Below are 16,044 nucleotides of genomic sequence, written 5' to 3' on the forward strand. Positions count from 1 at the left end.
GCATCCCCTGTTGACCGGTCACACCCGCCGTGAGCCCTATATCTTGATCAGGTCATCACCGTTTCACGCCGGCATACTTTATGAAGCGAGTTAGCTTACCAATACCAGTACACCGACATCGAATGTTTGGTGTTCCAGAGCAACTCAGAGGTTGAACGTCATCGTTCCCACATGCAATAGCCAAGCATGTTTTGTTGTCAGTTCCCTCATTATGAAGGGCAAGATCTCCTGAAAAATAAAGAACTACTGTGGAAAGGTGCATTAATTACAGAAGCGTATTAGGGCCTTTTGGGGGTTTTTTCTTCTATGTCGTACGTACTAAGTCGTCCGGACAAAATAACTGAACCATATGTACATGCAATATACACGTGCACGATATAAGTAAGTCGTTCGTACGACTTAGATAAGTCGTAATATGAGACTCTAAGCCGTACATATGACATACCAAGTCCTAGCTACCCACGACATGTCGTACGTACAGTATTCTAAGCAATCACTCACATGCAGAGGGCGTATTTCGCTACAACAGTGGAGCGTAGCGGGAACGATAACTCTGGGTATAGAGATTGCATGCTAAGTTGTGCTTACGAAATTACTATTAAAGTCGTATGTACTAAATAGCTAAGTCGTACACGGACGAGATAATAAGTTGTACGTACAACAGCACTAAAAATCGTACGCAAGAGATAACATCGGTTTATTTTTAAACCAACCGTGCTTAATTGTAAAAAAAAAAAAAAAAAAAAAAAAATTTGTTTCAAACTTAGCACAAATTACATAATTTCATTGATACGCTCTTTATCATTCTTGTAAGGCAAAGTTTTAACCGTCAAACTACATGTATTATAATTTTCACAAGGATAGAGGACACAGATTTGAGTTTTACTGGATCATAATTAGTGCCATGAAATAGGACAAATTAATGTTACGAATTTATTGCAAAAAAAATTATGAATTTTATAACTCGAGGTCAAAATTACATTAATCCTGTGTGCACTGTTACTTTCATAAAATTCTGGATTCAAACCTAAAATTTATTATTTGCAATGCTGAAATTAACCTTCAAAGTTGACCTAAACTGTTTTCCCCTATTTTAGCACGCCTTTCGGCGTGAATTTTAGCCTTGAAGTCCTCCCTAAGGTCTGTGCTTAAATGATATTTTGATAGGCTGTAAACGATTTACAATCGATTTTTTTGGGACACCAATGCCTTGAGATCGAAATTCATAAAAAATGCAATAAATTAAGGAACCTATTTTTTATTTATTTATCTTTTTTTTTTTTTGTTGAAAACTTCGTTTATGATTATAGCCTCAGTTCTGGAAGTTACTGTATCTGAGGAAGTTATATCACCATCATGGTTCGAATCCACCTCAGGCCATACTTTTACATTATTTCTTTTTATTTTGGGGTAAAAATGTGTATATCATCCATCAATCAACTAGTTCAAAATGCATGTCATTATTCAAGGCAATTAGTGAAAACGAATTGTAAATTCCCTTCACAGAAACGCAATTAGTGGAACAATATCTTGAGATAGCAGACAGGACAATACGAGGACCATTCAAACTATAATGCAATTGGTTAAATAAAATAAAACACAGCTTCTTTATCAAATGATTTATTTCAATAATCCTTCAAAATATTCCCTTTTACTTTTACACACGTTTCAAGTATTTTTATCCAAGACCGGAAGGTGTCAGCATACTTATTCTGTAGGTACCTTAAAAAACACTGATGGACAGCACTAGAGTTATAGAGTCTTCCAGTTAGTATTTTCCTTAGTTTAGGAAAGAGAAAAAAGTCGTAAGGACTCAGGTCCGGCGAATATGGCGGGTGTTGTAACTCTACAACTCTTTCTCTCCTCAGAAACTCCTTTACATCTCTGTGTTTGTGAGCGGCAGCGTTGTCATGCAACAGATAAAGTCTTTGGGCGTCATTTACAGAAAACTTGTTTCCCTCTCTTCAATACCCTGTACTTATAAAACAAATCATTAACAGTCCTTCCTTTAGGTGTAGGAATTTGAACAATTGCACCTCTAGAATCAAAGAAAATACTGTACAAAACCTTTTTGGAACTTTGACATTTCCTTGCAATTATTGGTCTTCTTCTGCCTCTTTGAAGCCACATTCTATTATCCACCTTTCTTTGAGGCTCAAAATAATAAATCCAGGTATCATCACCTGTTATGATACTAGATAGTTTTCTTTTGTCACAGTTTTTAAACGATTTAAGTAATTCTTTCGCCATTTGAATTCTTGTTTTCTTTTGTTCTTCAGTTAGCAAATGAGGCACCCACCTGGCTGAAACTTTCCTCAGATTGAGTTCTTTAGTTAAAACGTTAGGTACAGTTCCCGTTGATATATGGAGGGCCCTGGCAATGTCTTTTACTGTGTATCTTGCATTCTCTGTTATCATGTATCCACAACATCAATGTTTCTCTGGATCATTACACATTTTGGTCGTCCTGTGCGTGTTCGATTTTCCAGACTTGTTTCTCTGTGTTTGAATTTCTTCATCCACCTACAACCTGTACTGTGTGAAATTACAGCAAGCATCTCCTTGTATATGTCTTTTAAAGATTTTCCTAGCAATACAGTTTCTCATATAGGCTCATTTTCATTTTCGCCTGAGGGGCCATCTTTGAGCTAAAAATCCCTCAGTGCAGTGACTATGCCGTCTTTGAAATGCAAGAACTTTATGAATACTAATGCAAAATGCGTGCGGTTATCCACAGGTCAGAAGGAATGAATGGAACTAACAGACCGTGAAAAGGAAAGAAATGAAATTCTACATATATTTAATGGTAAGCCATAGGTTGCAATATTTAATGAATGACCTTTGTAATCATTTTGTGTTACCCACTCAATTAATTAAATACATGTGACACGTATTAAAGGGACTATGTTCACGATTTTTGATAGTTTTTATGTTAAACATTAAAGATATAACTCATTTAATGTTGACAGCCAAAATTTTGACCTTCTGAATGCAAGAATAAAAGCGATATTTTAGCCTTGAATCTGTGTTATGTAAACAAAGACTCAAGTCTTTATATGTATACAAACATGCAAGTGAAATATTGATTTTGTAAAATAAAGCATCTTAATTTTGCCTAGTCACAAATTTTAACGCTTAGATGACTCATTTTACCCCAAAAATGTTTGAAATGTGAAAGATATAATAAACTTAGATCGATATACATTTCTTTTGAAAATTTCGTAAACAATAACATACCGCAATCTTTGTTTACAAAACAAATGATAAACTCTCTAAAATGAGCTTCTGTGATAATGTATAACCTTAATTTTTATATGAAATCTTTTAAACACATTAGGCAGTAGATTTTGATCATTAACAGTGAAAAAGAAAATTTTGGGGAAAATCGTGAATCAGTCCCAATTAAAAATTGCTGTGTTTTTCAATCAAGAACTTCTTTGGGAAAGAGTTCTGTTGTTGAGAAATTTTAAATAACCCGTATTTCAGTGCTGGGGATAAATGTGTGTATTGGTGATGTTCTATGCAAAAGATACATGATCAAAGTTTACAAAAATATATGAAATACAGTCTACTCCGGATATATTGTTCATTATATCCAAAGTTCAATATATAACCGATGTTGAACTATAAAATTAAGTTATTGGGGATTTATATTTACTTCAATATAACAGATAGTTCAATATAAGCAACATCAATATAAGTGGAGTAGACTGTCTGCGTATTGCTGTTATAGATCTCTGGGTTTCAATTTGGGATTGAAATAATATTTATAGGTACATTGATAACGCAGAGTCTTGGAGATTTGTTTACTTCAATATAACAGATAGTTCAATATAAGTGACTTCCATATCGCGGAGTAGATTGTAGGCTATATACAAAATGATTGAAAAATGCGTAAACAATACATGTACGAGCATCGTAGTAAGAAATCTATTAAAAGTTTCCTCCTGTATCCAAGCCTGGCTTCGATTTCTCAACAACAAAAAATTCAAACTCATGTTCGAGTTATCTTTATCTTTTCATAAAGTATTCAAGGTTCGAGCTCCGAATGACAGATTTTTTTCACTACCTATTTTAAAACTGTGACGTAATTTTTGCGGGAAAACTTAATTTGGATATTGCAATTAGAGGATGAATTACATTTTCTACTGGAATGTACATTATATAATAATCCTAGAGGAGAATTTTTTAATAAGATATTAAAACCCTTTCCAAACCTAGTACTGCTTAACAATACTGATCTGTTTACATGGATTATGTCAAATGAAGATCCTGGGTTTGCTGTTTTATTATGCCAATATTTAATTGTAATTTTCAATACAAGAAAACAACATACATATACAATATAGTACCATGCCTGTATCACATGAATATGTGTTTTGTGTGTTTTTTATGTATTGATAGATGTGATGGCTAGCTCTCTGTTCATCATGCAGTGTAATTGTCTTTATTTTCCTTTGCCATGTGCTTCTGTGATATTGGACTTTGTCAATGTGCATTCTAATGCTTATCTGTGGGCTCAAATTGGTCGAATAAATATTCTAATCTATTCTAAGTTACTATTCTATTATAAAGTTCAGTTTTCTCCGTCTTCCTAATGCACATCTTTATTGCAATTTCATTGCCAATTAAGGAGGTATGCTACACCAGTGAAATTTGATATCGATGAAAGGTGGAGGATATGTACAAAAATATTTTAAAATTAAAAACTTTCATAATTACTTTATTTAATCAAAAATTACAGTTTTAGTTGAAAGCAATACGAGAAAAATTTAAAACCCCTGCTGGACTCGAACACGCGATCTACAGTTCAGCAGTCAACGTGCTAACCTACTGAGTTACTGAGCTATGCGAGAATTTTTTAAATGAATAGACAAATATTGCTGATATTTATATTTTCATCCAAGTTTTAAAAGAAAGTCAACCATTATGACGATGTAGAGTACCTCCTTAAGACATCGCACACACCAACAATCTGACATTCTTTTCTTCATAATGTGCATACTTAAAATAAAATGTACAGAACACTGCAAAGATGAGAAATATATTGTCCACTCATCCATTATCAATGCTCATTGGTTCTTTAAAATAAACCTCTCATTGAAACTTCAAATTCTTCGTGAATTATGTACAATAATACTTTATATTCTTATAGAAATGTCGTCAGTCCGTTCGACTCGGCTACTAGTTGCGTAGTACTTATGCTTAGGTAATATCGTCAATCGGCGATCCTCGAATGATTCCGTTACGCGAGGAGCTCCGAGTTGTAACAACACTCAGCATGCCGTATGTAAATTATGTCGCACTGACTATATCGTTCGTACATAGCAAAACTTTTTTTCTTTGCGAGTAATATCCTTCCTTAACTAATCAGCTAATAGCATTAACGTGTCCAAAGCTCCCAAATTAATATAGTTGATTATTTGATCAATCCTTGATTTTCTTCTTGTACCGCAGATCTGAACTCTTAATTTTCTCAGCCATATAAAAAAGTTCCCGATTAGATTGGTAATTTTGGCGATTTATGAAGAACCTCACCTGGTTTATAAATATTGTACGTTTTGGGGCCGCCGCAGTCCCTGAGAACGACATTAGGTGATTCACTGCAAGACATACTGCATAGACTGGAATCAATGGCGTTTGTCGTGATGGGGAACTCATTTAGGCACACACACCTTGAATCCTGAGGAATATAGGCCAATCTCATTTAGTATATGCTGGATGAAAAATGAATCGGATCTTAGGAATTTAGAGGTTAATTTTCAACTTCAAAGTTCTCGGAAAACAGGCGTGTCTGCAAAATGCCAAACGAAATCGAAAAGAAACAGAACGAAATAAAACCTACCGAAACGAAATACAAGTACAACGAAACGAAACAAATCGTATTACTCAATTCATGGATTATAAAAACTTCTGTATTTTATTCAAAGTTTTAAGATAGAAGGTCAATTTCTAAAGTTTGCAAAACCGATTACATAAATCAAAATACATATCGCCGCGAGAGAAAAAATCACAAGGGAGGGGGTATCGTGTCCATACTTCAGGTTCCCGTGAACCCAATCGCAACTACTCGGGTCTTTTCGGCTTGCCCGGGAAATGGTTTGTTTTTGTTTTTTTTGCCGATTGATTTCTATACCTAATCTAGATCATCGTTTGTGTGTACTCCCCATAACCTTCTGAATTCAAAGCGAGGCTTAAAGATGCAGGGACCATAGAAGTAACTTCAAATCAGAGTTGAAATAAAAATTTTCACTAACACAAAATTAAATGAAATAAAAATTGATTTAGAATAGACCTGTTTGGACTCTTCCTTGCGTGACTATTAGGCAAGTTGAATGTGACACGCGGAATGACCCCGATTCAATTAATCCTGATAAAGAGTTGTTTTCGTTTCGTTTGTTTGTTTTATTTCAAGTAAGGAACTCAGACAAACACATTTTCTTTCAATAACGTCCTTAATTTATCATCATTCGTCTGCGTGGACCCTGAGGTTCGTGAACATAAAGATATATAAGTAAGTGCGGATTCGCCTGCACAGGTGTACGTTTTCACCAGAGCCAATCAGAACATCCATCGGCTTTCCCGTCAAATTGGGCAAACAGACATTAAACTTTGTACACTGAAGCGCACTTAAGAGTACCGGTAGATGGTCCCCACTGGTTCTCAAGATCAAAGGTGGGTTGGTTGTATATTGTCTAACGTCCCCCTCGAGAATTTTTCACTCATATGTCCAAGAGCCGTCACCATTACCGGTAAAGGGCCTGCAAAATTTAGGCATATGCTCGGGGCTTATAGCCTTTGAGCAGGGGGGGGGGGGTCGTGGCACACCTACTGTGACACGGGATCTCGGTTTTTGCGGTCTCATCCGAAGGACCGCCCCATTTAGTCACCTCTTACGACAAACAAGGGGTACTGAGGACCTATTCTAACCCGGATCCTGCAATGATATTGGAATTCAGGTTGTAAATAAAAATGAGCATTTTTTAAAAGCAAAATCCAGTCAAAAACACCATTATTTGGGGGTGGAGTGGAAGGGAGGGGCTAGTCTTGTAGATGACACATGATAGGCGGAGTCATTTTTCTTACACAGAAATCCGTATATTCGTTTTGCATGATTCCAACCAGAAGTGATATTCATGTATTGTATACCTGAAGTCCAAAGAACGGGAATCCGGAACATCGCTGCTGACAGTGAACCACGGACGGGGACCGGCACGTGACAGGACTATTCAACAATGGCTGGATCACGGTCTCATTAAAACAGCCTCCACAAGAAACACAACAACAAAATCAAATATCGCAAATACACACAACCAGATTAATTATATCAGATCTATATACTGATTTACCAACAATCAAATGATACACCAAACAAACATGCTACGAGTTATTCTGAGTACGGCTTGTAGCTGCACTACTTTGATTTAAATCTAAAATCAGAACTTAATTTTTCAAGGTTTATTTGGATTTACTTTCGATGACAAGTTTTTATTAGTTTTTGCATTTCTATTTACATGCATTTATTCAAATTTTTTGATTGGTTAAATTTTTCTTATGCTACTAGTTGTTTGTTTGTTTGTTACGTTTTGTTAAGGATATTTTTTTTTTTTTTTTTTTTTTTTATATATTATTCATTTATTTCCCAGAGCCTACTCTATAACAATTTTAAAATAACTAACTAATATAATAGGGCAGCTGCCAGGGATGGGGCCCTGACTAAACTCCCTCAATATATAACAAAGTTTTTACTAAAGTACCACGCAGGGTACATATTAACTGATTTAGATGTACATTCATTGAATACATGAATTTCATTGCATGTCAGAGTAATATTGTCATAGTTGACATTTAAATATATAGGTTATACAGTATTCATATTGTATGATGATCAATGTAACAATGCCATAATGTTAAATATAATAAAGCTAGGAATTTTCTTAAAACATAATACCACTCATGCTGCCTCAGGGTCCACACACACACAAACTAGAGTCCAGAGATGACCCTAGGGCAGCCTAGCCGGGAGACCATTTTCTCCCAGTAGAGGTGGATTTATATCATACGTAAAACTACATTTACATAATTAAATACATGTTGTACGTGAACATATCGATTACAAATAAATACAGACATATGAATAGTAAGAAATATATGTACATTAATTAAAAGTATGTTACAATACTGATAATGTCTCACACATTGATTTAATTTTATTAAAGTTTATCCGAAATTCCTAATATAATGTCTATATAATTCGAGTTATGAGTGTTACATTTCTTAAGTACTTTATGATATGTTAGCAATTCATATTTTATATGTTGTTTAACTCTTTCTTGTGTTTCATTTTTGCTCTTGAGTCTACATAACATTTTGAATTTGTATATACGATAAGCAATGAAAGAAATTAAAATATTAAGAACTGATATTTTGTCATTTGTTTCCTGATAGAAGCCAATAACAATATGTTTCCAGCTAATTTCAAATTTTAATGAGGAACTTATCAAATTCCAAATATCTTTGACATTTGAACAATCAAATATTAAACGTTTACAATTTTCTGTTTCATTTGGACATGAGTTGCATTTACTGCTTATATCTTGGCAGCATTTACTTAAGAATAAATTATTGCTGAGCAAGTTGTTCAGAAGTTTATAGTTGAACTCTGCAACCTTTTTATCAAAAATATTTGCAATTTTATGTCTATATATTTTTACCCATGATGATTTACACTGAATATGAAATTCTCTTTCATAGAATGACTGATAAATAGGTGTACGTGATTTTTTACTGCATAAAATTTTGTAAAAAAATTTTGAAATACCTTTGCTTAAGTTTAATAGTTTGTTACCGTACTGAAAGCGAGGGATTATTGAAGAGTTTGTGATAAATGGAACAATTGAAAGATCATATTTTTTTATAAATTCTCTAAAGACTGAATATAAAATCTTATATTGGCAAATCCAATTACTTTTGTATTTTAAATTATCAAGAAACCATTTAACAGGTTTTAGACCACTTGAGTCACATATATCTTTGACATAGAGCAGATTACTTTTAATCCAATCAGGGAAATATAGTGTCTTACCTTTATATGTGAATAATTTATTATTCCATATTGGTTGTTGTAAGAATTCTGTAGCTGATAAATGCATTTGTCTCTGTTTACATTTATTGTAACATATAAAAATTTGTTGATAGAAAATTGGAAAGTTTTTGATTAAGCCATAATTTTTCAAATCTGTTTCATTGGTAATTAGAATATATTTAAAGTAAATATTATTTTTCAGACATAAGGATTCTACATATGACTTTAATTTTCCCTTTGAATTTAGTAATTTTTCAACCCAAGATGCTTTTATTGACATTAATTTTGACTCAACGTCTATCACACCAATACCTCCTTCATTAATGCTACGTATTAAAGTATTTCGTTTTATACGATCTGTTTTATTCCATAGGAACTTAAATATAAGTCTATTTATTGTTTTTATTTCTTCATTGCATGGTAAAGAGAGAACAGAGATTCTATATAAAATCTTAGATAGAGCTAACGTGTTGATCACGCAAGTTTTTCCAAAAAGAGTGAGGTTTCTTGTTTTCCAAGCCTCAAAAAGTTTTTCCATGTCTTTTATACAATTCAAAATATTATTTTTATAACAAAGTGTTTTATCATGACCGATGTAGATTCCTAAAGTTTTTACACAAGAGGAATTTATATTTATTCCACAAATATTATCCGTATAATTATGTTTTAGGTTTCCCATTAAGATACTTTCCGATTTGGATGTGTTAAGAATCATTCCCGAAACGGAACTAAATTTATTTATGATATCTAGAGCATTATTCATTGAGACTTCATCTTTTAAAGGGAGTGTACAGTCATCTGCATGTTGGACAATTCTAATTTCATTATCTTTGTCATTATTAACCATGTTAATACCTTTGATGCTATTGCTTTTTCTAATCTGAATTGCAAGAATTTCAGTAACAAACAAAAATATTATAGCAGAAATGGGACACCCCTGACGGATGCCCCGGGACATTTTACAGGTTTTTGATATCCACCCATCATTTTTCATTCTGAATAAAGGCTCTGTATATAAAATGTTCAGCCACTTTAAGAAATTAATACCGAAATTAAAGGATTTAAGTGCTTTAAACATAAAATTCCATTCCACTGAATCAAAAGCTTTTTGAAAATCAAGAAATAATAATATTCCGTCCTCATTACAATTTTCACAATATTCAAAGATATCAGCTATTATTCTTGCGTTTAATCCTATAAATCTACCTTTAATATATGCAGACTGGTCATTTGATATTAAATTATTAATTACTTTTTGTAATCGTCTTGCAAAAGTAAATGCGATGATTTTGTAGTCAGTGTTAGTTAAACTAATTGGTCTGTAATTTTCTAGCAAATTTTTATCTCCTTTTTTGTATATAATGGATAAAACTGACAATCTCTGAGAAAGTGGTAATTTATTATCATCAAAAGATTTTTGAATGGTAGAAAAGAAATGTTTTTTAAGTTTAGGCCAAAACATTTTATAAAACTCACTTGGTAGTCCATCAAGACCAGGGCTTTTATTATTTTTCATTGCAGAAAGTGCATCTGAAAACTCTTGTAATGTTGGGAATAGTTCAAGTATTTGTCTATCATTTTCATTCAGGATATTTTCAACACTTGCATTGGAAAAATATTCTTCTATCTTATTTTCTTCAATATCGTAAGATTTATAAAGATTTTCATAAAAAACACTCATTTTGCGTAATATTTCATCGTTATCAGTAGTTAAAGTATCATCTTCATTTCTTAGCTGTTTAATAGTATTGCATGTTTGCCTTTGATTCTCCAATCTTAAAAAGTATGAAGTATTTTTTTCACCCTTTTCTACCCAATTTGCCCTTGATCTTATTTGCGCTCCCTTTGATTTCTCATTTATGAGGTTTGATAAAGATTCCTCTAAGAAACGTTTTCTGTTCATATCAATTTCACTAGAGTGTAATATTTCAATTTCATTTAGTTCATTTTCAGCTTCTTTAATTTTTAGATTATATGATTTTCTGATTCGTTTAGAAAAGTTTATACAAAATGTTTTAATTGAGGTTTTTAATTTTTCCCAATGTGTATGTGAGTCATCATCACTATCTTGAAAGTTTTCCAAAAATGAGTTCATCGAATTTATAAATTCTTTATTTTCAAGTAGAGATGTATTAAATTTCCAATACCCTGGCCCACGTATGTTACCTGATATATCTAATGTAAGTTTTAAACACATGTGATCAGACATTCTAATACCATTTGAGTGAGAGCCAGGAACTCTCCTCACAGTTACATTATTTGGTATAAAACATAGGTTAGAAGATATGAAAATGTAGTCGATTCTAGAGGTTGGTATATTGTCACCATTGCACCATGTAAAACCTTCTTTATTATACAGTGATCTCCATACATCACTTAATTCAAAACTATTAATAAACTGTTTGAGTGTATATAAACTCTTATCTGCACTATTTTCATTGTCTAACTCACAATTAAAATCCCCTCCTATGACAAAATTTTCTTTGTTAATTGTATATTGATTACACCATGTTGAAATTCTTTTTAAAAAAGCATTTCTTTCTTTTATCTGATTTGGTGCATAAATATTAACAAAAGTGAAAACATTTTCTTCAAATTTTAGATTAACAAGAAGTCTCCTACCATCATTCGATCTATGTACATTTAAAATTTCAACAGGTAATTGTTTTCTAAACAGTATTGATACTCCTCTGCTATATTGAGAATCTGAAAAACTATGAATACTTTTTCCATGCCATCTTGAGTTGTAAATATGTTCATTTTTTTCTATGAAATGTGTCTCTTGAATAAAGATTATATCAGCGTTTATATCATTTAACCATGTAAATAGTTTAACCCTTTTTTCATAAGTGTTTAAACCTCTGCAGTTAATTGAACGAATTGACAAATTTTTCATTTCTAGTATGTCAGATACAAAGAGAGATAACTCTTACATCCAGTTACGATTTTTTACCACGCTGAGAAGCCGGGGCACTTGGTGTTTGGGTGCTTAGATTACGGCCGATCTTTCTGTTCTTGATTAGGTCCATGAATATTTTGCCGAGAGTGTTTTTCCCTGGCCATTTCCTCTGTGTGGTGTGTAGAGTGCCTGCTTTGTCCAAGCCTGACCCCCAATAGTCATCATACACGGCTTCGACGATGGTGCTCTGCTCAAGTTTTTATTAGTTTTTGCATTTCTATTTACATGCATTTATTCAAATTTTTTGATTGGTTAAATTTTTCTTATGCTACTAGTTGTTTGTTTGTTTGTTACATTTTGTTAAGGATATTTTTATGCTTCCATTGTTCCATTGTTTTTGTTTATCTCTCGCAATACAAATCAATATTTTGTAATATGTAGGTGGGGTTTTTTTTTTATATCAGGTTGAATACAAATTAAAGACATTTATTTTTTATATCTATATTTTGTGATATATAGTTTTTTTTTATGTCAGGTTGGAAGGTCGGTTGTTTTATTGAGAAATGAAACACATTGACACAACCTAGATTTAACATTACTGACAGCCTTTACCTATACAGTGACACAGCCTAGCTTTAACATTACTGACAGCCTTTACCTATACTGTGACACAGCCTAGCTTTAACATTACTGACAGCCTTTACCAATAGTGTGACAGCCTAGCTTTAACATAACTGACAGACTTTACCTACAGTGTGACAGCCTAGCTTTAACATTACTGACAACCTTTACCTATATTGTGACAGCCTAGCTTTAACATTACTGACAGCCTTTATCTATAGTCTGACAGCCTAGCTTTAACATTACTGACAGCCTTTACCTATACTGTAACAGACTAGCTTTAACATTACTGACAGCCTTTACCTATACTGTGACAACCTAACTTTAACATTACTGACAGTCTTTACCTATACTGTGACACAGCCTAACTTTAACATTACTGACAGCCTTTACCTATACTGTGACAGTCTAGCTTTAACATTACTGACAGCCTTTACCTATACTGTGACAGACTAGCTTTAACATTACTGACAGCCTTTACCTATACTGTGACAGCCTAACTTTAACATTACTGACAGTCTTTACCTATACTGTGACACAGCCTAACTTTAACATTACTGACAGCCTTTACCTATACTGTGACACAGCCTAACTTTAACATTACTGACAGTCTTTACCTGTACTGTGACACAGCCTAACTTTAACATTACTGACAGCCTTTACCTACACTGTGACAGCCTAGCTTTAACATTACTGACAGCATTTACCTATACTGTGACAACCTAACTTTAACATTACTGACAGTCTTTACCTATACTGTGACACAGCCTAACTTTAACATTACTGACAGCCTTTACCTATACTGTGACAGTCTAGCTTTAACATTAATGACAACCTTTACCTATACTGTCACAGCCTAGCTTTAACATTACTGACAGCTTTTACCTATACAGTGACACAGCCTAGCTTTAACATTACTGACAGCCTTTACCTATACTGTGACACAGCCTAACTTTAACATTACTGACAGTCTTTACCTATACTGTGACAGCCTAGCTTTAACATTACTGACAGTCTTTACCTGTACTGTGACACAGCCTAACTTTAACATTACTGACAGCCTTTACCTACACTGTGACAGCCTAGCTTTAACATTACTGACAGCATTTACCTATACTGTGACAACCTAACTTTAACATTACTGACAGTCTTTACCTATACTGTGACACAGTCTAGCTTTAACATTACTGACAGCTTTTACCTATACTGTGACAGTCTAGCTTTAACATTACTGACAGCCTTTACCTATACTGTGACACAGCCTAACTTTAACATTACTGACAGTCTTTACCTATACTGTGACAGCCTAGCTTTAACATTACTGACAGCCTTTACCTATACTGTGACAGCCTAGCTTTAACATTACTGACAGCCTTTACCTATACTGTGACACAGCCTAGCTTTAACATTACTGACAGCATTTACCAATACTGTGACAGCCTAGCTTTAACATTACTGACAGCCTTTACCTATACTGTGACAGCCTAGCTTTAACATTACTGACAGCCTTTACCTATAGTGTGACAGCCTAGCTTTAACATTACTGACAGCCTTTACCTATACTGTGAAAGCCTAGCTTTAACATTACTGACAACCTTTACCTATAGTGTGAAAGCCTAGCTTTAATATTACTGACAACCTTTACCTACACTGTGACAGCCTAGCTTTAACATTACTGACAGCCTTTACCTATACTGTGACACAGCCTAGCTTTAACATTACTGACAGCCTTTACCTATACTGTGACACAGCCTAGCTTTAACATTACTGACAGCATTTACCTATACTGTGACAGCCTAGCTTTAACATTACTGACAGTCTTTACCTATACTGTGACACAGCCTAGCTTTAACATTACTGACAGCCTTTACCTATACTGTGACAGCCTAGCTTTAACATTACTGACAGCCTTTACCTATAGTGTGACAGCCTAGCTTTAACATTACTGACAGCCTTTACCTATAGTGTGACAGCCTAGCTTTAATATTACTGACAACCTTTACCTATATTGTGACAGCCTAGCTTTAATATTACTGACAGCCTTTATCTATAGTGTGACAGCCTAGCTTTAACATTACTGACAACCTTTACCTATACTGTGGCAGCCTAGCTTTAACATTACTGACAGCCTTTACCTACACTGTGACAGCCTAGCTTTAACATTACTGACAGTCTTTACCTATACTGTGAATCCATGGTGACATCCTCTGTTGTTTGGCCGTCCAGTAATCTGTGACATTGTCTGACAGTTCAGCGGTGGGGTGTTGGATGAGGGTACCATTTCTCACTTGACAGAATCCCACGGCGTCATGCCAGTTCATCTTGTTCTCAGACACGACCCATCCCTGACAATCACCTAGATTACAAATAACGCCGTCTCCGATAAACTGTGATTTAGAGGGTCCGGTGACAAGAATTTTATTAATTTTCATTAAAGAATTCAAAGTCTACTTACTAATACCGAGGCTGATAAACAAAAATAAAATGGAATACATCTTATTTCACAGAATTCAGTTTGTTCATAGGAGCACTTCCCTGTTGTTCGCTATCTCTGGGGATTTTGGGGTGAATTTCCCGCGAGGACCTAAATTAATGTCATAAATATCAGCCGAGTAAACAGGAGTCCGTAAATCTCTACTAAAGTCAATAGATCTACACATTCTTCTGTGTTGCATTATATTGTAAACAAAAAAATGAAGTAGGAAATGAGTACACTTTTTCTCCTTTATATTCTCTGCGTTTGTTGCTCGGTAGATGTGGAATGGATCTCGTACATAAATTCTTACACACATGTACAATGCTACATGATAAATATCCCAGTCTGTTTCCTGTCAATCTACATGAATAGCATCTTTCATACGGAGTAAATTTCTACAAAACAGATGACAGTACATCCACTAATGACATCTTTCTTACTTCTTAATTCCTTCTCTCCTCGTGGAGAATAGGGCCATGATTGACTTGTTCATAGTTTCCGTAATCAACTTCTTTTTATGAGGTCGGGTGATTAGCCCTACGCTCAACCTCGTTGAGGTGGTTTTTCTGTTGGGGTTTTCCTTCCCTTAGATGACGGTCTTTTTAAGACTATTGGATGCCATCCTCCAGGTTTTACATCGGAGTGTCCTTCTCCTAGGTAAGCTGCCATCCCTGGTTGCGAATCTCACCTATCCGGGTTTTACATCGGAGGTTTCCTTCTCCTAGACAGATAATCATCCCTGATTATCGACATCATGTCTTGCCGGCTATATTCCCATAGCTGGGGCAAGGTTGATGAGTGCTAGGGCGTGTCCACACGCCGGTGGGCCTACACACTGCATCTATGGGGCCCTTGCTGCTCCCAGATCCCCATTAGTTCGGCCTGGTCCCGAGAGAGGCCAGTATCCGTGTGATGCCAACGTGGAGGCAATAATGGAGTCTTGGTAATGCAGAGGCTATGTAC

The 16,044-nt window shown here is 34.4% G+C and overlaps 1 protein-coding gene across 1 annotated transcript; it reads right to left on the bottom strand.

The window, feature by feature from the left end:
• Positions 1-55: 55 nt before the first annotated feature.
• LOC125669016 (uncharacterized) lies at positions 56-15,506 on the bottom strand. Its single transcript, XM_056161379.1, has 4 exons — positions 14,785-15,506; positions 7,141-7,265; positions 5,539-5,683; positions 56-228 (listed from the first exon to the last, which is right to left on the bottom strand). The coding sequence occupies exons 1-4, from the start codon at positions 15,035-15,037 to the stop codon at positions 56-58; spliced, it is 696 nt and encodes a 231-aa protein (XP_056017354.1). The 5' UTR covers positions 15,038-15,506.
• Between the last annotated feature and the right edge of the window lie 538 nt (positions 15,507-16,044).

This window comes from Ostrea edulis, chromosome 4, assembly GCF_947568905.1.
Source record: "Ostrea edulis chromosome 4, xbOstEdul1.1, whole genome shotgun sequence".
In the NCBI taxonomy this organism is placed as follows: Eukaryota; Metazoa; Mollusca; class Bivalvia; order Ostreida; family Ostreidae; genus Ostrea; species Ostrea edulis.